General features: G+C 34.2%; 3 protein-coding genes across 5 annotated transcripts; 1 reads left to right on the top strand and 2 right to left on the bottom strand.

Moving 5' to 3' along the window:
- Positions 1–1,430: 1,430 nt before the first annotated feature.
- On the bottom strand, positions 1,431–5,536 carry LOC104901613 (probable protein phosphatase 2C 63). 2 transcript variants are annotated; one of them, XM_010689202.4, is made up of 4 exons: positions 5,032–5,536; positions 4,308–4,681; positions 2,972–3,208; positions 1,431–2,033 (listed from the first exon to the last, which is right to left on the bottom strand). In XM_010689202.4, exons 1-4 carry the CDS (start codon positions 5,273–5,275, stop codon positions 1,788–1,790), a joined length of 1,101 nt encoding a protein of 366 aa, XP_010687504.1. In that variant the 5' UTR covers positions 5,276–5,536; the 3' UTR covers positions 1,431–1,787. The 2 variants fall into 2 exon arrangements, with proteins under 2 accessions (XP_010687504.1, XP_057247110.1); XM_057391127.1 differs by having other exon boundaries at positions 4,308–4,714; positions 5,032–5,173.
- Positions 5,537–8,057: 2,521 nt separating this feature from the next.
- LOC104901634 (uncharacterized) lies at positions 8,058–9,074 on the top strand. Its single transcript, XM_010689224.1, has one exon. It carries the CDS (start codon positions 8,058–8,060, stop codon positions 9,072–9,074), a length of 1,017 nt encoding a protein of 338 aa, XP_010687526.1.
- Positions 9,075–13,496: 4,422 nt separating this feature from the next.
- On the bottom strand, positions 13,497–20,805 carry LOC104901612 (probable E3 ubiquitin-protein ligase RHY1A). 2 transcript variants are annotated; one of them, XM_019251240.3, is made up of 3 exons: positions 20,314–20,805; positions 14,452–14,633; positions 13,497–14,322 (listed from the first exon to the last, which is right to left on the bottom strand). In XM_019251240.3, the coding sequence occupies exons 1-3, from the start codon at positions 20,590–20,592 to the stop codon at positions 13,914–13,916; spliced, it is 870 nt and encodes a 289-aa protein (XP_019106785.1). In that variant the 5' UTR covers positions 20,593–20,805; the 3' UTR covers positions 13,497–13,913. The 2 variants fall into 2 exon arrangements, with proteins under 2 accessions (XP_019106785.1, XP_010687503.1); XM_010689201.4 differs by having other exon boundaries at positions 13,497–14,331; positions 20,314–20,802.
- Between the last annotated feature and the right edge of the window lie 2,638 nt (positions 20,806–23,443).

Here is a 23,443-nt window from a genome sequence, read left to right as displayed (position 1 = left end):
ATGCAATTTGATTTAGACAAACACATGAAATACGACAATACTTAATCCAATCATATTACAACAATAAACTACATAAGTTCCACAATAAATTCCACATATAAAATCCTCATAAACATAAAAATACCTAAAAGTTCTAACTTAAAAGTAATCCACCATAAGATCACACAATTATATTCTATTGTATTATTATATTAATATTGTTATTACTATTATTTATTTATCAATTTATATTTATTGATTAGTGATAGCTAAATTATTATCATTACTATTAGTTATAATTTAATTCAATTCATTTGTAATCAGTTCAGTTCGGTTTGTTATATGCCGAAGAGAACATGCCCTTCATGTTAAAATTGTGTAAGCTATCGTTAGTCATACCAATTATTGGGATACCATTTAATAATAGACTTAGGTGCATAGTCAATCGAATATTAGAAAATATAAATATTATATATAGAAATTAGAGTATAATAATACTTTATTGCGTTTTTTTTCTATTGCAACAATAGGTTTGGGTATGGTGTTTAAGGAAACTAAAAAAAAGGATAGTTTAGCATAGAGGTACCCCTTTAATTAACTAGAATAGGAAATAAGTAAATCTTTATAGAAGTAAACGCAACTTTATGAGGCAAGATGGTTTTATTAACATAAAAGTTAGGCAATATTGTCATTTGTCACCTATATAGTTTTTTTTTTTACCAAAAGTGAAGCGGTTCCAATAGATGAAACTACCCAAAGTTGTAATTGTTGTAATAGAAAAAGAACGTAGCAAATATATTATAATAGTATTGAAAGATCTCATTTCACAGAAACACAAAATCAACAATGTTAACAAAAAAAATAAAATAAACAAATAACCCCTACAACACACCATGCTAATATATCAACTAAGAAAACCGAATGTGAGGAACTAGTTGATTATTATGCTAGCTTGTGAAAGAAAACCTTATATTATTCATAATTATGCTAATAATTGATTTATGATCTTAAATTCTTAGCGAAATGAATTTAGGTTCAATGGCTTTGAAAAATATTCTTATATGGAAAAGTAGATAAAATAGGAATATAAATTACGGATGGACCTGTTTTAGGTGTTGGATTCGCAAGATATGTAGTATCCATATCTAGGTCCTATTTTTCCAAACCCGTCGAATCCAAGTCAGATATAAATCCGTTTGAAAACGGATTTGGATATAGGTGCGTAAAAAATCAGTTTAGATGCAGGCTAACCTAGTAACCTGTGGACTGACTGTTTGGGTCATGTTAGGCGGTTAAATGATTTTGGATTTGGGATATATGCAAGCCATTATGCCCAATTTTATGCTCATCATTCAGAATAAATTTCATAGATTTCTCTCAAGTCCACACTCCACAGCAGTGGCACAATTTATAACATTATCTGCGAGTCGTCCTAGAGCACTAGGATGATATTTATGAAAATGTGACTAAACCCGTTTTATACATTTTTTTGCAATACATGATCAGTTAAGAAAATTATACAATTTCTCCAGCAAGAAGTATGTGTCAGTGTAACAGTCGACTAACTTATACTTTCTTATAAAGGGCATTATAACATCATAGTAAAGCTAAAAGACCAAAAAAAAAACAAACCAATGTACTAATGGAACTTTTCTGTAACCTAATATCTACATCACTATTGTATTTTGTTCAATTTTACCTTCCCTCTTACCGAAATATCTTCTGCTTAAGCACATCGATTATCAACGCATATCTACCAGCCAATCGTCAGTGAAAAGTTCGGCTATTATGAGTACTACTCTAGTACTCTACGTTGAATCTGAATTGAAGGAATAGATATCAGCAGGAGCATTTGTGTAGCTAACAGCAGACGACTTGAATCTAGCATTGCTGCCATTGCTCTTGTGTTGATCGAGGTACAGTACCACTACCGAGATATCATCATGGAAATGACGCCTTATGCCTCTCTCAATATCTTTTATGTCACTATATCTAAGCTCTCTCTTCTTTGCAGCTACTTGAAGAGCAGCCTTCACTAGTCTCTTGGCAATTCCCTGCAGAACATATCATGAATGAGTACTAAGTTCAAATGTTCAAAAAAAAAACATTCTAATGTTCACACAGCCGAAATCTGTAGTGACTAGCATAATTAGGCTCTCTTCTTCTTAACTTATAATAATCGGATTTGGCGAAAACCAGCATTGTTGAACAAAATTCAGTTTTAATTAGGCATACACAGCTTTAATTGGTAGAGGATCAGCTAGGTTAATTAAAAAAATAGATTTTAACAGTAAATGTCGGTGTTTGTGAGGCAAAAACACTAGGTATCAGCGAAAATCGATCTTAGTAATTTTAAGTTCAAAACAGTTTTTACCAAAAACAAAAAGAAAGATTGACTTAGATAATCCCAACTTTCTAAAACGACCCCAACTTTGGATTATTTTGGAATAATCACATGGATGAGAGTACCTTCAAAAAATAATCTGAATTCGTAATTTTCCGAATACAGTAGACTCAAAAAATGAATTAGTGACAGCAAGAAAAATAAGTGCGGATTATTTTGAGAATGTCGCTTTAAAACTTGAGATTACTCTTAAACAATCTAGAGTTGGGATTATTTTGAGAAGTAGATGAAAACTGGGATTATTCATTTCTATTTTCCAAAATCAAAATAATAGTAAAATCAATTGAAGAAAACACAACCTTATTGTCTCTATATTATAATATGGTAGTCTACTTTCAGTTTTGTAAAAGCTATGCTTTGTTCATTAACCTTAGTCGTCACTCAAATTTAGGCCTTCACTCTACATTTCCTCGCATATTCTCCATTTTACCTTACACCAGTAAATCCCCTGCACCCCCCCCCCCCCCCAAATTCACCCAACAAAAAAAATCAACATTGATCTTTATTGTGGTGAAAAAGTTATAACGAGATGTAACAATATGTTGCATAACAGTACAGAATCATAGAGAAGAGGTTATTTAAACTCACCGTTCTGGGATTTCTGGAAACTATCTCCACCACAGCTTGATCAGACAACTGTTCCCAAAGACCATCTGATGCAAATATCAGATATAAGTCCTCTGGCTCAAGCTTTCTTCGAATTATTGATGGTTCAGCTGTCATTACTGCACGTCTTAAAGGAATAGGGTTGACAAAATGCGGAAGTGCAGTGTCTCTACTTAATTCTGGTTTTTTCAGGTAGAAATCTCCAATAGACCTTGATACCTGAAACAGACAAGTTGATCAATTTAAGCATCTTCATCAGATGTATATAGCTAGATAAGGAACTCAGATTCTTTGCACATGAAGAGAATAGAACAACCACCACAGAAATAAGCAAAAGCTGTGAAAAAAGAAGGAAAAATGACATAAGACTAAAAGGTAAATAACAACACCAACCAAAAGAATAAATATACACCACCAAATTTCTTTAATAATTAATTGCATGATTAAAGAGCATTGCAAGGCAACTTGCCATTAAATGCATAAGCTGACTCCTTGGACATCGACACAAAGGTTACAGAACAGTTGAAAGACTTGCTTCCATCCTGTGCATCCTCTTGCAAGCATCTTCGGTTCAAGTTGCAAAGCAAAGATTCTGTTTATCCTAGATTACTCCGAAAAATCAAATAACGCTATGGGTAAAGCAGTAAGGACATTCAGACCAGAGTAACAACCACATCATAAATTGAGTGTTGTTTGCAAAACAAGCACACACACACAGCTATAGCAATATTTGCAAGTAACCAGAGACAAATGATTCTCCCGCACAAGGCCAAATGCAACGTCACCACACAATTCCTGTCCACATTAAGAAAGACTGACGACACTGGATCACAAATCTAAAATGTACCCGCGTACGAGGAAAAAAGAAGACAAATGTTGCCTTGTTGGCCGGCTCAATATGACATGCACCTATCAACCCTCATTGTTCTGCTTTTAGAAGACAACCATACAACCACCACCCATAGACACTCCTGCAGAAGCCAACTCTCGGGAGGTGAGATGTATACTTCCATAAGTCTCGAAGAGAACCTCAAGAAATGATAGATATGAATATATAAAGGACGACATATGCGACACCACAGAGAAGTATAAGTTGACTGAAATGCAAAAGTATGTATGTAAAGACATCAATTTATGCTTAAACCTAATCAAACATGTAGTGTTAAGTATACAAAAACACCCAGATGACCAATTCCTTTCGAAAAACACTAATATCAAAAATTACCAAATGGAAGGCTTGAGGATTTTCCATAGGCAAGATTCAACAAGTTAGAATAACAGCAACATAAAAAAAAAAAAGCAAAGAACAGAAAATTACCTGTATAATCCCCTTAATCCTCCAAACTCCACGAGTGTATACAACAATATGTGAGTCATCGGGATGAAGTGCCTCAACCTCCTTTCTAACCTCTTCAGTTGACACATTATGATCAGTCGTTAACCTCTCAGCTACAACACTTTCCTTTTTCCTAACAGAAACTCTTCGCCCCAACACTGCTCTCGAGTCACCAAGATTGGCAACAAACAGTTCATTATTCGCAATTGCACCCAAAAGGCAACATGATCCAACCGACGCAATTCGTGGCTGGGATGGATATGCGCGATTAACAAAACGCAAGAATTCCTCCTCTGTTGCACAGAATGCCTTCTTAATCACCTCAACCGATAATCCACCGCGCTCGGATGTGAATTCTGAGATAACCATAAACCATCATCATCCTAGTGCTAAGGGGGAACAGAGCAAAAAAGTAACAATAACTCAGCAAGCAGTCAATTCAACATAAAGCAAACACAAAATCTAGAAGCACCACTACACCAAAGCATATAAACGATTGAAATTTCATACTTGGCCAAATTAACAAAAACCCCAAATGATTTCACAGCCAAATAAATCAAACCCTCACCTAATATATCAAACTCAACACAACCCCAAAACAAAATCTAACACAAACCCATTATCATAAATCAATTAAATTGCACAACTGAACACAAATAAAGCTGATGATATTCAAATTAAAAAAGAGGTTTATGCAAAAACTTACTATGGAGGAAAGAGAAAAGATGGGAATTAACAAAACGAGAAGCTTCAGGACCTCCATGACCATCATAAACACCCACGTAAGTAGCAGAAGGAGATGCATAAACCTGAGTTTGATCTTCAAGACAAGAATTAGCCTGAACAACAGCAATTGAATAATCTCCTGAAGAATGAGGTTTTAAGTCAATATTCCACATTAATCCATCATTTCTTCTTCCTAAACACGTACCAAAACAACTTCTAAACATTGTTTTAGAAAAAACCAAGAAAAAATTGATGAAATTTTGATTGAGAGAGTGATTTGAGATTGTGGAAACTGAGATTTTGATAGGGTTTGTCTTAAAAAATTGTCAATGATAAGAAAGAGGGGAAAAAGGGAAGATGTAGGGTGTGAATTTGGAAAGGGAAATCGTGTGGCGATGCCGCGTTAAAGAAAGGAGGGGAAGAAGAGTGATGATACTTCTACTCTACGCGTGATGTGCACTAGAAAGTAGAACGGGAGAAATTTAAGGTATTCCTTCATTTCCTTTGACTTTGTTTTGGAATGAATTTGGGGTCTAAGTTTTCAGTGTCAGCAAATAGCAATGAATGTTGAATAAAGTTGCCATTATTTTATTTTCTTCTTTATGAAAGAAAAGTTGTCAATATCTTAATTTTAGTCATCAAAGTATCACCGATAGAGGTATTAGTTTGGTTAATAAACTGTTGGTTGAATTAAAATAACTTAATTTGAATTGAATTAAAACAACTGAATTTGAAGTAACTATAATTGAAATAAACTCAAAAATAATGAATTGAAACTGAAATAAACTGTAAATGAAAAATCAAAACTGAACTGCAACTAAACAGAAACAAACTGTAACTAAAAATAATTGTGAAAAACTGAAAAGTTGATCGATCAACTGAACTGAATATGCAACTGAATAAACTGAACTGATTCAAACTGAAACTGAACTAAACTGAAATTGTTCGAAACTGATTTTTAGCTGTAATCGAATTCACATATTACCCAAATTCATGACAGTACTAAAATTCACATACAAATTTTGTCATGATAATTTTTTATTATTACTTGAATTTATGACATATAACTTAATTTCTTGATAATTTTCAGCGACGTCAAGTTCACAGCTTTAATGCTCAAACTCAATTTAATTTTACTCAAATTTTACTCAACTTAATACTCCAAACTATGTCAAGTGATTATAACAAAAGATGTAACTTTTTTCACGTTGTATATTGCCAACATTACTTTGTTTTAATACATATAATCTCAGGCAAGTAAAATACACATAATGACTAGCCATATAAACTGAGAAAGTTAAATCATTTACAAGTTATATGCAAAATATTTATTCGGCTGCCTTTTGATCAAGTCTTCAATACTTGTATTTCTGATGCTCATCAAACATCACCTACAATCACAAAGATTAAAAGAACTGTAAGGATAATTTTATGAAAACGAACCCGAGCTTATACTTATGGATACCAAATACGACGTACCAACTAATGCTAACATTAGCATGGTTGCAGCACACACACGACAATCTAAACACTCAATGTCCTCCTTTATTTACTGACTCAATATCTTCTACAGACTATAATGGTTAAGTCCAAACATGTGATAGTTTCACGAGAGAAAAAAATATTTCAGGAATTAAATAGAAATTAAGACATGAATTAAGCAGTGAATTTACAATTTATCACCATTCTATATATATAAGCATTATTCACAATACCCATATGATCAGTATCAATTAGAAAATAGGAAGCACGGTCATTCCAAAAACACCAACTTCCATCAAAAACCCAATATCAAACAAATGAAATTTCATTCAAGCATTTTAACAAACACATAGTGAGCAAAACCAAAACTAAAAAAAAGCAAGAAAACAAAACTTACATATGCACCAAACTACCAATTAAAACACGAGAGCTATCCAGATGAATTTCAATCTGTGTAATTATCAAACTCATAATAAAAGTTAAACACAACCCAATGATAAGTTTGTCAAAATTATCGAAAATTGTAAAAAGTTTGCAGCAGAAATTCCCAAAAATTTGAGAAACCTATTAAGTTTCCCCAAATCTAAGCATAATTAAAGCAAAACATAAGAAACCCAGATGAAATTATAAACTAAATGAAAAATTAAACTGCAAAGAAACAAAAACATACAAATGAATCATGAGTAAAAATGAGAAAACACTTCTCGAACAACCTTGAAACAAATGCAAATTTTTATCCTAGATCTGGTTGAAGGAGATACAGAAAGAATGGAATAAAGGTTATAGAGATATTAAGAAGAGGTTTCCTTTTTTTATTTCTAAGTTTCATTTCATTGCTAACCGGGAACATATGCCGCTTTAGTTTTCAACGAAAATTTCCGCATTTTAATTTTTTACGACAAAATTTTGAAAATCAATGGTTGTGGATGGTGGGTGAAGCAAATCAACGGTGGTAGATGAGAATATGTGTTTTCTTTATTTGGCCAATCACAAGTCACTACTTGTATAGATCTCACATGAATACTTAAGTTATTGGTTGTAAATTTACATAAAGTAGTGGGCCAGCAAGTTGCAGAGGTTGTTACCTAGGGGGAGATGGATCCAGAAGGCTTTCAAAAAGCTTTGAAGCCTATTAGGGTGAGAAATTAAGCAAGAGTTTGCATGAGTACACGGAATCACTTTCAAGCTCTCATAGAAGAAGAAGGAAGGCATTGCAGAACTGGTGAGAAGGAGGATATAGACAAGGGAGGGGGAGATCATCCCATATTGAATGGATAGACTCTTGTGTTGGAATGTAAGAGGCAATAATAACACTAGAAAGCAGTTGTAGGTGAAGAAATATATTCACTCAAGTGCAGCTAGTGTTGTTAGCCTCTTAGAGACCAAGGTTAAAGCCCAAAACCTTGGAAGTTTATATCATAGAATGTTTCAGGGATGATGTTTTACATCCAATTCATCTATGACTGATAGAGGAAGGATCATGATAGCTTGGAAACCTACAAGCTTTCACTTGAACATTTGTAAATGTTAGAGCAATTTATTCATTGCTTCTTGAAACCTGTCAATGGAGATAGGGGTTTCTATGTTACTTTCATATATGCATTCAATGAAAGAGGGAGAAGAATGAAGTTATGGGAGGAGTTGAGAATGATCATCATGACATCTGATCCATGGTTACTATGTGGTGATTTTAACTGTGTTATGAATACTGAAGAAAGAATTGGGGCACCAGTTAGAGAGGCTGAAATGGTAGACATCAGAGCTTGTATGATACACTGTGGTTTACAGGATATTAAAGCATCTGGTAACTTTTATACTTGGAATAACAAACAAGAGGGAGTACATAGAGTATTCTCTAAGATTGACAGAATGGTTGCAAACAAATCATGGTTAGATGCTTATCCTTCTGCAGAAGCATCCTTTCATAATGAAGGTGAATTTGATCACACTCTTGTGATGCTGACAATACACCCTGGTCTTAGTGGAGGGAAAAACCCATTCAAATACTTTACCATGTGGAGGTCTTCTCCTAAGTTTCTGGAGATAATTAGAAGGAATTGGAGGGTAGAGGTCCAAGGGACCAGGATGTTTCAAGTTTTGAAGAAGTTGAAAAATATTAAGGTGGACTTGAGAAGATTGAACAAAGAAGGCTATTCAGATATTCAGGCTGCAGATGTGAAGGAATATAATATCATGATGGAGGCTCAACAAAGACTACATGGCAATCCGAGTAATTTGGAATACATAGTAGAAGAACTGGAGTCTTCTCAGAGTTATAAAATCACACATCAAGCTTATGTGGAACTTCTTTCACAAAAAGTTAAGGCTATGTGGATCAAGGATGGGGATGAAAATACATCCTTGTTCCATCAGAGTATTAGATCCAGGAAGCTACATAATCTGATTTATAGTATATATGATGAAAATGGAAGCTGGTGTGACAATCCAGGATCATGCTCTCATTCTTTCTTGTCATACTACCAGAAGCTACTTGGTGGCACTATTGCAAGCAAAACACCAGTGATTCAGCAATTGGTGTAGGAGGGGCCAGTTATTACAGAGGAGCAAATGACAATATTAAATGCTCCATACACTGAGGATGAGATCAAGAAGGCTCAATTCTCCATTCCAGGGTCCAAGGCACCAGGTACAGATGGATATGGGACATACTTTTACAGGGATGCTTGGTCTGTAATAGGTGATGATATTATTGCTGCTGTGATATATTCTCTTCAAAGTGGACGAATCTTGAAGGAGGTAAATATAACTGTCATCACTTTGATTCCCAAGACAAAATGTCCTAAGAATGTTACAAAATTTCGACCTATTTCATGCTGTAATACATTGTATAAATGTATTACTAAGGTCCTTTGTAACAGGCTCAGATTAGTGCTTCCTGACTTGATTATGGAAATCCAGGGGGTTTGTACATGGTAGAAGCATAATCCATAATATAATGGTGATACAAGATTTACTCAAGCATTATGGTAGAAAACAGACACAACTAGGGTGTTTGTTAAAAAATTGACTTGCAAAAGGCCTATGATACTGTTAATTGGGAGATTCTAGGAGAGATGCTTGAAGCTCTAGGGTTTCCTCTGTAATTTAAACTGCTGGTTATGGAGTGTGTTACAACACCCAAATTTTCTGTGATGATTAATGGAGTGATGGAAGGCTATTTCAGTTCCACTAGAGGTTTGAGGGAAGGGGATCCTATCTCCCCCCCCTGTCTTTGTGCTGTGTATGGAATACCTATCTCGAATATTGACTAAAATGGGAGAGATAGAGCAATTTCACTATCATTCTAGATGCAAGGAAACTTGAGATATCAACAGCCAGCAATAACCCAACAAGAGCAGTATCAAAACCAAAAATAGGACGAATATTATACATACGAAAAAAATTACGAAATTAATTAAAAAAATGGACGAAGAGGAACGAATTTATACAAACAAAAATTAAATTAGATTATACAAATATTATACAAACAAAAATCAAATTCGATTATACAAATTAAAACAAATTTCATTATATTATATACGAATTACAAAGAGGAACAAACGAAATAAAAAATCGATAAATTGATGGCTTCGTGATAAAAAATCGAACGACGTGGGAACAAAAGTATCTGGTGATATAAACGAATTGATGGCTTCGTGATAAATTGATGGACAACGAATAACGACGAGAAGGACGACGGTGAATGAACGACATCAATTAATCATGAACGAACAATGAACGACGAGAACAAACGAAGGTGTTCGTGGGTTTGATAGGGAGGAGGGAAGAGCATATCTGAAGAGGAGAGAGAGGAGGGATTAGATTTGAGTGTTTGATAGGCTAAAGTCGTATCACCTAATCAAAAATAACTTAAGGTCCACTAACTAGTAGTCAGGGAAGTCAGGATCGAATCCACAGGGATAAAGTTATATTATTATATCTCAACTCTAATTTTACACTAACAAAATCAGATGAATAAAGTTGTGTTACTAAACTAAGCAAATAACAGAACTAAATAAGAAGGTATAAATCGATTAATAAAGCACTAGAATCATGGATCACTATGCATACAATTCGGGACATCAGGGACGAATAATAACCACCTAGTAAGTCAAACTGTCTCGGGCACATGTAATTTCTCTCAAACATTACCTCCCTCAAAGATCACCCAGCCGCACTCGCATGGTCAAGAGTCACTTTGCCTAATAATTGAAAGCCTATACGGTATCTCTCCTCTCGAAGCAGATTCAGTATTGCAACAATAGAAATATAAATCAGGCCTAACTTATAAATCTAGCATGAAGATTCAACCATAGGAAACAATTGAAACACAAAGCAGTCAAACTAATCTACCAATCCCTCATTGCATACATAGATCCCCACAATCCTAGACATAAAACTACTCACTCATAATCATGAAAACAATAACAACATTCATGTAAAAACTCATACTTTGAAACATTGCAAATAACTAAGAAAAAAATCTAATTAACAATAGAAGAAGTAATAAAGAAAGATTACCGAATTATATTGAACTTGTGAATAAGAAAAAGGTTCGATCTTGAATTGAAATCAAAAAGCACTAAATTGGGGTTCTTGAAACACTCTCTAGAGAAAACTAATAATAAAAACCAAGATGTCTTCTGATAATTCTAATTTTTCTATTTATACAAGCCCTAAAATCCATAGCAAAAAGTCTCGAAAATCAGCCACGTATGCATTAAAAAGCGCGTGGCTTAACGTCGCCCGATCGGGCCAAAGTCGCCCGATAGAATCGGGCTCCAACGTAGGAAAACAAGGCCAAAATCAAAGGCGCCCGATGTCATCGGGCGGCCTATGAGTACAACAGCTGCGCATCAATTTACCAGGGGCGCCCGACGTTGTCGGGTCGCCCGATCGGGCGGAACAACGAATTACGACTGGGCTTTCTACGCCCGATCGAGCCCACAACAAAAACACTTATCTTGCTTCTTCGCCCGATCGGGTTGTACCCCCCTGATCCTATCGGGTCGGTCAGCATTCACTCGTTTCTTGGCTCTTCTTTGGCTCAAAGTCCCGGAAAGCATCCTCGGGTTCTTGGAACTCAGCGTCCAACCTCTCTAATCCAGTGTAGCGGTCATATAACAGATATAAAGTAGGTAATAGCTCCCTAAAACCTACAATCCAACACAAAACAGCAAACCACAACTAGATGGAGAGAGTTAGTACAATGGCTCCTAAGAGCACCATAGACATCACTTTTAGCATATAAGTAGGGGAGAAAAACTCTATATAAAATCATAACATCAGTGTTGCGTGAGGCTAGAAAGATGGCGCCGTGGGAGGAGATGTTAGGGTTGAGTGAGGAGAGGAGAGAGAGAGGGATTAGGGTTTGAGGAGAGGAGAGGTTAGGGGCGAGGGAGTTGAGGAGTTTTGGGTTTTTTGAGAGGAGAGGGGGAAGCTAAGAGGTCGGGTTTGTTAAGTTAACATGGGTCACACAAGAACATTTGAGCTTCAAAAAATTATGAAAATCTGATGCGGTCCATCAAACCGCATCAGTTTTTGTAATCTGATGCGGTTTTTAGTGGACCGCATCCGATTTTTTTTGACAAATTTCCCTCCCATGTTTTGGTTGATTTTCGGATGCGGTTTTACAAAAATCGCATCTGATACTAAGTGACATATAAGGTTTCTTCCACTAGCATCATCATGTTTAATTAAAATTTTGACGGTGTTTGCTAGATCAGTAACAATTAATTGATACAATCTAAGCTTTCTTTTCCCGAGAAGATACATGTAAAACTACATGTGCTTTTTAACTAATCACAAGTGTATATCAAAATGATATATTGTCATATCTTTGTTATTGAAAGGTTTTATTTAGGCTTTAACAAAAATAAATAAAGATTTCAGTTTGGTGATTGTCCTGTAAACTACGCCAACTATCACAAAAATGTGATGTTTCAAAATTATTTTATGATAGTATAAAATCTACTCACATATTAATAAATAAAATGATCCAAGACAATCTGGCCAGCAACTACTTTATACATATAGCTGCAAGATTGACAACTTTTAACCACTCAAGATCCTAGAAAAGGAAATCCACCCATTTATTCATTAGAAGTGTCCAAAACTTCGCCATTTGGACATTTTTTTTTTTAATGCAAAGTGAGAATATATTAAAAGGAGCCTAGAGGCCCATCAAAATAGGTGAGTACATCCTGGATAGAGAATAACCAAAAACTATCATTTACAAGAGCTACCACCAAGTAGCTATGGTGAACCCCTAAAAGCAAAAGGAAGTGAACCATAACAAAGAAGGAAATATGGACAAGATAAGTTGAACAACCATTGAGCACAAAAGAGGATAGACAAAACATTGAGCACATAGCCTTGCAGCTTAATTCGACGAAGATGCAGCTGAGGAATTGAGGTCAGCTTCATAAGCAATAAAAGCTTCCACAGGGACCACAAAATGATCTTTCGTAACTGTTTCCAAATCATGCATCATTTGAGCAAGTTTATGTGCCACTTTATTACCCTCGCTTCCAACGTGGTTGAAGACCATAATCCATGGATGTCCAAGAAGAGTGACTACGTCTTTGAGGAGGACCCCAAGCTCATGATTGATGAAATCTCTGAAATTGGAGAGCATTATCTTGAGGGTATGCGCATCTGTCTCCACTTCAAGATGTGAAACATTGTAATCCTTAGCCAGAATTAAACCATCCCGAAGAGTAATAAGTTCAGCCGCAAGAGGAGTAGATGCTGGGAATTTTTTAGAGAACCCAATGTACCAACGCCCATTGTCACCCCTGATCACCGCACCTCCTGCAGCTTTGTCAGCGCCTTTCCAGCTTTAGACATGTGACTAAAATGTTCCACCTTTTCTTTTTTAGGGAGAAAATCCATCTCAAACCAGGCACATACTTTTTATTTATTTATTTTTTAGGTAAGATAAAGATCTCTATTACAGAAATAGAATAGGAACCTCCACACAAGTAGGCCAACCTTGATGTTTGAAGCAAGCACATACAATCTACAACTAAGTTTTCGTCCAATCAAAGATAACAAGTAGTACTATACAGAACTGGGTATACAATAATAATACAATACACGCCTAACATCTCCAGAAAATCTACAGGGCATATGAAGTCACTTAAAGAACCAAATTTTACAATCATCTTTCAAGATTACACATATCAAACGCTTCCAAAATACAACACAAGGCCTCACAGTACCTATATTACCAGGGAGAAGGAAACTACATAACATATGGTGGTGCCAAATTCATATAGATTAACAGATAGTCTTCACCTCTGCAGAAGAAAGCCCGCTTCACTACCATATGAATCATACAAGATTCCCTGCTTTGTATTTCTCTCAAGTATCTCTCAACTAACTAAGAAGCATGATACAAGTACGGCAGTATGGGCATTCGCCGCAAGTTTGAAGCCAAGGATACAAGCATGAACTATGAAATCTATGACCACAAAGCAAGTTAATGAGTTTATTACCCTCCACAAAGTTCTCTAGACAAATGCTGCATTCATTTGATGCTATGGACACTGGATGGGTGACAGAATTTTGGTGCTCCAAGAAAACCTCATGGTGCAACTGGGAGAGGGCTTCATTGGTGAGCCCCAGAGGTTTTATTAGTGGTTCTCTTGGTACAGACTCCTGAGTTTCTCCCATAGTCGATTCAGTTACACTTGTATAAGCAGCTGGGTCCTCCATTGAGACATTAGTTTCCCAATCTGCATCGACTACCAAGAGGCGATTGTTGGGAAGATTTGGTGAAGTTTCTCTGCTATCCCTACATATAAGAACAGCTTAGTAACAAGTAAGAACAGATGATTTTCCACCCCAAACCCCAACCTCTTTGATGCATTTAGAAGATTCTCGTCAAAGCAAATGTCAACTCTTAGCCACAAACCTGATTTCAGAAACAGATACACCTCTTAATCTTTGCACAAGCCTTTCCTTAGCGAGCAAAACAGACCCAGGCAGCCTGCTGTCCCTATGATATCTTCCAGTTAGGCCATGCACAGCTTCTCTGTTATTGATGTCCTGTGAGGATGACTCACCATGACAAGCTGGTTGATGTGATTCATTCCCCTGTATGCGCAAAATACATGACAGAAATAAGCACAAGGGATAAGCTACAGATGACATGGCCCATATCTGTAGAAAATGTCACTATCTCATAAACACAAAATTCCATTAGAACACAAGGGGTTTAGACGAGGAATTGCAAAGTACTTCCTCTGTTCTATAATTATTGCAATATACCCCATAAGCACATTTTTTAAGAAACCCATGTCAAGAGGAGAGAGACAGAGATGGACAGAAAGTATGATCCATGTGATAAGAGAGAGATAGAGAGAAGATATTACCAAGTAAAGAAACGTTGCAATTAATATGAAACTTCCAAACAAGGAAAACGTTGCAATTAATACGAAACTTCCAAATAAGGGAAACGTTGCATTCGTGTCATTTTTTTGCGATCAAGAATTTGATTAAAAAAAGAAAAGTGGAAGTACATAGCTAGTTAGCTACGGACATCATTTGGCATGTGAGACATTTTGAACAAAAACATTACATATCAAACATCACAATATCACATAATTATTATCATATTATGCCAAAGCCTTCAGCTTTTTTGTCACTTTTAACATAAGATAATAAATTAATAAGAAGAAAGCCTCATAACTAATATTTAAGAGAAACGGAGAAAGTAAGACAAAATAGATACCCTGTGACCCTAAGTGTTTGTCTATATTGCCTTCAGGCATTAGATAGTGACATTAATGATTGGAATTGAACCAATAATATATCAGTATACTGAGGAGCAAAAGTTGATTGGCATTCTGCATTACTTAACCAAATGAGGCAATAATATCGGACAGATCAAATTGAAAAGAAAACAAAATCTTAAGGCAGAGAAAGTATGAGCTTGTGAAGAATAATAAACCCTGCCACCCTACTAAGGAACTTGATATATATATTCTATGAGCTTATTCAATATGGTTGTTCGTTTAAGAGTTTAATTGTTAGAAGACCTTTGTTGTTAGGAGATTGAATAAGTTAGTTTCCTTTTGTTTAATTCTAATAAGAGTTTTTTGTCAAAAACAACCTTTTAAAAGTGTCATTTTGTGAGAAACAACCTTGTAAATTTTTTTTTTTTTGAGAAACAACCTTTAAACTCTATATTTTTTTGTCAGATCAGACCACTAGCCAAATTTCCGACATTGACTTCAATTTTCCGGCCTTGACTTTTTTTACCCCCCCCCCTTTATTTTTCTTGGAATTTAATTTCCCTCTAATTTCTTTCTTATATAACCACGTCTTCCCTCTCTTCCACACTTAACCACTTCTTTTCTCTCTTTTCCACACTAAACTCAAAATCGAAAATTTCCCAAAGAAATCCCTAAATTTTCTTTCTTGTATTTTAGGGTTCTTCAATTGATAAGTTTAGGATTTTTCATCTCAATTAATTTCTTCTTGTTCATAACATTTACGGCTTATCTTTTCAATTGAATTAGGACTTATCTTATCAATTGAATTAGGGCATTCCTGTGAAATTACAACAAGGATGGTTAAATTCTCTTACTTGCTGTTGCAGACAAGCATTCAATTACTTGTCGATCGCTGATAATCCTTCAATGCTTCTACAGTGTCAAGGAAGTGAAAGAGAGGAGAGAGAAAATGGTACTTATTGGTTTTAAAATAGGGTGGGTTTATAAGAAGGAAATTGGAGGGAAAACGCGAGGGAGGAGGGTAATAAAAAAGTCCAGGCCGAAAAATTGAAGTCAATGCGGAAAAATGGGCTAGTTGTCTGACATGACAAAAAAAATTGAGTTTAAAGGTTGTTTCTCACAAAAAAAAAATTACAAAGTTATTTCTCACAATGATACTTGGTGATTTTAGGATCCTTAAGAGTTTTCAAGGTGGTGTATTTGAATCCTTGTTAAACTCAAGGCTGCCATAACCGTGAGTTTTTGTGGATTCAATCACTTATGGTTATTTTCTGTCCTTCTATAGTTTGAGTGTCACTCCAATTATACAACAGAACTGTTCAAAGCTTATTGAAGACATAACAGATGTCAATGCGATTAATAGATTATTCCTACGTTACTCCGACACCCTCTTGAACCCCGCGTGTCACGTGTCGACTCGACACGACGCGCGACACGCCTGGAAATGGGTGTCGATACGCATATCGAAAAAGTGTCGACTATCGGACACTCATTTGGCGAAAGTGAGAAAGAAACGCAGAGAGAAGAGGGGGAAAAAAAATAGATCTAGGGTTTTTTTGTCAAAATTTTCGAACTCTCTAACCTTAACCGAGAAACTAGTCGCCTACCGTCGTCGACCGCCATCTCCGGCAATTCCTCCTTCGCGTTTCGTGCTTCTTCGCATCTGCTAGAGATTTCTGCCATGAAAGGAGAAGTCCTTGCTGTAGAAAGAAGATGATGCGAGAAGGAGATGAAGGGTTTTTACTTTTTTGTGGTCTATCTCCTTCTGTCACTTAATGTACTATACTAGATTTTTTATTTTAAATTCTAAAGAAAAGGAGATGCAGTACATTTGAAGGGTTTTGACAGCTGTATTTTCTTTTAAAAAAAAAGGCAAAAGGTGGGTAGGTGACAACTTTACTCCCTTTTGTTTTTCACAAATTCTTTTTTTTACTCCTTTTTTTTCTAATCTTTGACTTTTCAACCCTTCTAATAACAATTTAGTTATTAAATCAAATTTTTTTTTTTGAATTTCATAATTTTTTAAATATACTAGTTATTACAATTTAATTTTTTTTTTTTATCAACATAAGGTGTCGGGAAATTTTTCCCGACACTTTCAATTATAGACGTGTCTATAATATTGGTCAAGACACTCTCTTGACCGTGTCGGAGTATCGTCAAAATTTTTGAAGTAGGGTGTCGGATCCTAATTAGATTAATGGATTTTACAAGATAGGATTATTCTATTGTTCATATGGATGAGATGTTTTATGTCAATGCTAATTAGATTAATGGATTTTACAAGATACATCTAGATAGCTATATCTATAACATAGATGTCAAAGGCAAAGATCAAACTATTCAAATCCCATCTATTACTGTCGTTTAAATCAGCATTAATAAAAAACGGCATGCAGAAGTTTCAAAAACATGAACTTCTATAATCATTTAATTTGAGTCATACGATGTTTGTGAATCATGTTTAATATGGAAATTGATCACTTGCTCTTTCACCTTTTAACATCTATATGCATTAGGCTCAAAGGATCACTCGCTCTTTCACCTTTTTCAAAGAAAAGGTGATCTTGCTATTTTCTATGATGCACAAATCAAATGATGTTAAGATTCCCTCCTTTTGGAGCTTCTATATGCATTTTAGACAATTGTCATGTAAATGACTGCCATATATAAACGACATTGAATCATTTCATTGCATTACCATTTATGTTATACTTTCTCTGTTTTTCTTACATCGCTTCCCACTTTTGGCAATTCGCTATTAATTGCATTGTTTCTATTTTGGCAATAAATTTTGTCTCTCTCTCCTCTCCTTGGTACTTGTGCAGACACAAATGATGCAAGTAAAAAAAACTAAGAAAGTATTTATGGCTATCTAGATCTCGCATATAGAGTCCATTAATTATATAAGCATTGGCATAAACATTTCTTCCATATAAATTGAGCAACAATGAACTTTCATAATCAATTTAAAACTTTAAGAATCTAACACTGAAATTGAAATGATGTTTATTGTAATAGCAAAACAGAATTAACAATTATTTAGTTAAAATATTAAACGAGATAAACTATAATATCATACGGCTAGAGCATCAACTCTCACTCCATTTCCATTAGTAGGCCTACCTCTCCTTTAGCTAACTTTCTACTTTTTTTAGTCCATGCACAATCAAAGTAATGTGAGAATCACCCACAAGTATCAAATACCAAAGAAGAAGAATTTTCTACATTCATCACTATAACATATTCCCTCCATTTCATTTTAATCTACACACTTACACTTTTCACGCATGCCAATGCAAAACTTTGAGGACATATATCTTTAGTTTTGTATTTGTAAAATTATAAAAAGTACATATTAATAAAATACATGTTATGATGAATCTAACAAGATCCCACATGAGTATATTTTCATCCGCGTATAAATCACAAATGATGGTCAAAGTGAAATTTGTGAATAGCGTAAAATATCAAAGTGTAACAATTAAAATTAAACGGAGGAAGTATATACTAAGAAGAAAAAACTACATTTTCGTTCTTCTTATCTCCAAGTACTTTGGGCAGTTTCTTTTCGAATGGCTCATCCCGTTACAATAGAAACATTTGGTGTTCGCAGTTCTCTCACTCTATGAAGAGAGGGGCTCTAGTTATGTGTAGTAATTAGGGTTTGATTAAACTAGTAAGTAGTAACCAATACACCAATAGCCCTCATGAATTTATAACAATTATAAAGAGAGAACAAACACATGATTTAGGTCAATGTGATGTCATGAATAAGAGCTGCAACCTTTACTTGATATACCAAAATGACAGAAAATTAGGAATCCATTAATAAGAGAAATTTTGCAGTTAATTAAGTACCTTGATAAAAACAAATATACAAGTTTATGAGCTCTATTGTCCGGCCTATAGCTAAAATATCAGACCAGAAGATAGATATTTGTCACAGTCCAAACGTTAGAGCAAGAAGCATCACTCTAGACTCCGACACCACAAACGGGGTAGTAGCTTCTGGCGCACAACACAGTTTTCATTTGGTTATTGATTCTTTTACCAAAAACATTGAAGAGCACAAGATCCCATCAAATCAACTAAGAAGGTATTTGTTTAGGTTATCCCACTCTTTTATCTCCATAATCTTAACCCTTCAAGCCAAATGCCCCAACAAAAGATTTCTAATGACAAATTTAGTAGTTTTCATGTTATACGCTAAGTTATTGAGATGTGTAGTGGGCGTAAAAGATGGTGGTCAGTAGTTCCCCTTCACTTCAGATTAACAGGAAATATCTTCCTAAAATCTTAACCTTCCAATTTTTGCGAGCAAATTAAAAAAGCCTCAAACTTCCGGTCTAAATATCAAAATATAATGAAAGACATGAACTAACACAGTCTCTTCTTTCCAGCTGAACTGAGATTAACTTATCAAAACTTATATGAAACTAAACATTCCTTGATCCTAAGCTTAATTGACTTCTATGAACTGAACAAATGAGCCAAAACTTTACAGAGATGGTTCAAAAGTTCACACTAAGACCCAGTAAACAAATTGTCCAAATAGTCAACCAAATATTGATTGATAGTTTGACACCTAATTGATCAAACGCTACTTAACAAAAGGCTTTCCACTCCAAGACAAATCATTCCAACTGTTGAAAAAATATACCTCTCCATTTTAATACTTCTCTTAAAAAAGGTCTCACATAAAAGAAAGAAGCGTTTCACTTATTTCCGAACGGAAGAACTATGTAATCCTCTCCACTTTAAAAGCCTTGACCTTAATTTTCCAAAACTAATTTGTAATGATTTTACAACAACTTATTGGAATGTATTGAAACTAATTTTATAAGGCGTTGGAAGTTATCTCAACGGTGAAGAGAACGCACCCTAAAATTGTAATTACTTCTATGTAGATGCATCCGGATCAAAAATCATGAATCTCTCTTTGGTACCAATACTCAGGCATGCAAATATATAACACACATAAATAATTTAATCAAATCGATCATAAATTTTAAAAAATAAAAGTTAGATACACATACCGCAACGGGAGAGCGATGCGGAACATTGGATGATTTACGAAATTTATCTGGGTCATCAAAATTGATATGACGATGACGACGATGCGAATCGCTCTTGCGATGTCGATTACGGTGATTGTTACTGCTACTGCTGCTGCTGTGATTAGATGATGAAGAAGAAGATGAAGAAGAAGAAGAGGAAAAAGGGGAAATTGCAGAAGAAGAACCAAACCCTAGATCATCGAAGCTTCGAGAAGATCGTGACCTTCTACCGTAAAAGAGTACAGCAGCGCTAGTCATATGCGAGAGGAGAGAAAAAGTGCGCGGAAGATCGTCGTCGAGCAAGGGAAGAAATTGCTGAAATGGATGTGGTGTTTAATTTGGTTTACGGATAAGTGTGGATTATTAACTTTTTTACAGGCAAAGATTTGCTACAGTTTTTGGAATGAAAGGGAAACAAATCGCTTTCTTTTCTCAAGTTGTTCCTCGTACTTGGGCAGTTTGGCTCAACAAATCTAACACAGTACGCAATGGTAGAAGAGAAATCTTTAAAGATTGTGCCGTGGTAGAAGACCACTGACTTGAACAGTGTGTTTGGTTCATCATCATATATAATATTAAAGCAAGAAAAATTCAGCCTACGTGGCAGCCCCATATTCTTTCTCGCCTCTCATTGCTCCTTTGATTTTTCGACCCTTCTCATTCACTTGCCACATGTCATTGATTGAAGTAATATTTTGCAAATCCTCTTTGATTGAGGCAATGAGGCGTGTATGGGAACAAATCAATTCCTTCCAAATTCTCATATTTGCTACAATTATATTATGATTGATTCTTCAACATGATTTGGTGATTCTTTCCAAATCTCGCGTTCTTCTTCAACACGTCTGATTCTTCAACACAACCATAATATAGTAGCAAAGACATTTATTTTGTATAATAGCTGCCAAATTCTTCATCTTTACGAAAATTCATTTTTTTTTTCTTAAAGTATTGCAATACATTTGTAAAACATAGAAAATTGTTTTCCTTAGATGAATATTTTAGATTTTGACTACAACTTATGACCATATCTAATTGAATTTTATGTTACTCTATATTTGCATTTTACCTTTTCAAATATAAATCTTGAAGGTATTTTGATTCGTTATAAAATAAATTATTACATTCAATGATAAAGCTTTTGTTTAGTATTAAAAATTGAAATAATCTCTATTGTATAAGCCAAGGGGAAGCTATGGTGTCCCTCCAAGAAATTAATTTACTGCCCTCATGAATAAATTAACTACTTTGCCAACAAAGAAAGAAATCAAACTCAAATATACCATAAAAAAGTTAAAAAAATATTGAACACAATTATATCTCTATTATATAAAGGAAGGGGAGCTATGATGTTCCCGAAGAACATTATTTTACTACCCTCATGAATAAATTAACTACTTTGCCTAAAAAAGAAAAAAAAAATCAAACTCAAATATAGCATTAAAAAAGTTAACAAAAATGTTGAAAACAATTATATAATAACTAAGCCACCATAAATGATTACAATTGTCTACAAGTATTAATGCATTCATACTAACAAATCAAATTTTGATTCCTATACAAAAAAAAAAACGACTTTCTGTCTCGAAAAAATACCAAGCAAGCATCGCGTGCGAAAAATACAAGTGATACTATTATTAAAAGAGCAGTTAAAAGTAAATATATATAGAAATATATTGCTTATTTTATTAGATGAGTGCCATTTTTTCTATCTTTTATCCAAAGTAAGTAGCGTATTTCCTTTTCCATTTTACTATATTACATTTTAAAATATACGAATGATTTATGTCAATATTTTAAAGTCTTTAATATTTTATTTACCATTTATAAATCTACATAACATGATTTAAAGAAAAGTATCATAAAATATACATTTCATTATCTTATATTTTTATCAATTTTTGATGCAGTCATGAAATATATGTATGTATTAGGTAATGATGACCCCTAAAAAAAAAAAAGGTAATGATGAAATATAAACAGTCTTATTAAACAAAAAATATTTCTGATGGTTGGTCCATAACTGAGGTGGAAAATGTATTTTCACTTTAATTTTATTAAATTATATTAGTACATAGGATAAATTATTTTGTCGCTCTTTTTTATGTCTTAAATATTTTATTTAATATTTATAAGTATTTACAACTTGATATTCAAGATTGTATTATCACATGTTAAATTTATGAAACAAAAATTTTCATAATATAACTTACAATTCAGATAGTTTACCAGTTAGCTATATATACAAATACATGCAAAAGTCCCATTCTAATAATTTTAAAGATGATTTGCACCCATTACAGGAAGAAAAAAATGAGAATAGCCCCGAATTTACATATTTTATTTTATCCATTAAAATATCAACTTGAAAAGTTAAATTTTCGTAAAACCTCACTTTTTTCAAAAAGAAAAAAAATGCCTTTTTTTATTGCTTTTTTTCTTCATAAAAAAAGGCATAAGTTCCAGATAAAGGGAAAAGCTTGCAATGAACACAACTAATTAACAACTAAACGATGTATAATTATGGATGCGTAAATCCTAAATAATTTCAAATAACAAAGCTAATTAAAATTTGAATATTATAGGTAAATCAATTTATGAATATGTATTAGCATATTTGATTAAACAATATAGAAGAAGCAATGAACAAATTCTAAACAATATAGTAAAACAATATAATGAAATTTATGATTGAAGAGATAAGTGATAACTTGGGCGACGACACAAGATAGAGGGCAACATGAATAAAACAGTAAATCCTTGAAAACATAAATTAATAATTGATAACGGCAAGAAATCGTCTCAACTTGAACTCAATTCTTTATGTCCCTCTTCTCTAAAATCACCTTCAGTTCCATAGAATTCATCAGCTCGAATATCAAAATAAATTAAAGAAAATTAAAACGACATGCAAAGTTGGGGGATTACACTTCAAAGTTTAACAATCTAATAAAAGATAGAGAACATTGTTTGCTTTGCCTGAACTGTCCAAAATTGATGTCTTCCTATTTAGATTTAAGGAAAAAAGATTGGGATCAAGAATTTTGTTGGATGCTTTTTTTAATGGATAAGGAAATTCAGTAGAATAGAGGATGGTGATAGCCGTAAA

The sequence above is a fragment of the Beta vulgaris genome, chromosome 8 (assembly GCF_026745355.1).
Source record: "Beta vulgaris subsp. vulgaris cultivar EL10 chromosome 8, EL10.2, whole genome shotgun sequence".
NCBI classification, from domain to species: Eukaryota; Viridiplantae; Streptophyta; class Magnoliopsida; order Caryophyllales; family Amaranthaceae; genus Beta; species Beta vulgaris.
The sequence above is the reverse complement of the archived record's forward strand: the minus strand, read 5'-3'. Positions and strand labels throughout refer to the sequence as shown.

Excerpts from the sequence above, each read along its gene's own strand:
- LOC104901612 (XM_010689201.4), bottom strand. The coding sequence starts at position 20,592 with ATGACTAGCGCTGCTGTACTCTTTTACGGTAGAAGGTCACGATCTTCT. Across the intron at positions 14,634-20,313 it reads CGCATCGCTCTCCCGTTGCG|GGGAATGAATCACATCAACC; the intron begins GTATGTGTATCT and ends TTGCGCATACAG. Across the intron at positions 14,332-14,451 it reads GTATCTGTTTCTGAAATCAG|GGATAGCAGAGAAACTTCAC; the intron begins GTTTGTGGCTAA and ends TCTTATATGTAG.
- LOC104901634 (XM_010689224.1), top strand. The coding sequence starts at position 8,058 with ATGTTAGAGCAATTTATTCATTGCTTCTTGAAACCTGTCAATGGAGAT.
- LOC104901613 (XM_010689202.4), bottom strand. The coding sequence starts at position 5,275 with ATGTTTAGAAGTTGTTTTGGTACGTGTTTAGGAAGAAGAAATGATGGA. Across the intron at positions 4,682-5,031 it reads TCTTTTCTCTTTCCTCCATA|AATTCACATCCGAGCGCGGT; the intron begins GTAAGTTTTTGC and ends TGGTTATCTCAG. Across the intron at positions 3,209-4,307 it reads GGATTAAGGGGATTATACAG|GTATCAAGGTCTATTGGAGA; the intron begins GTAATTTTCTGT and ends TGTCTGTTTCAG.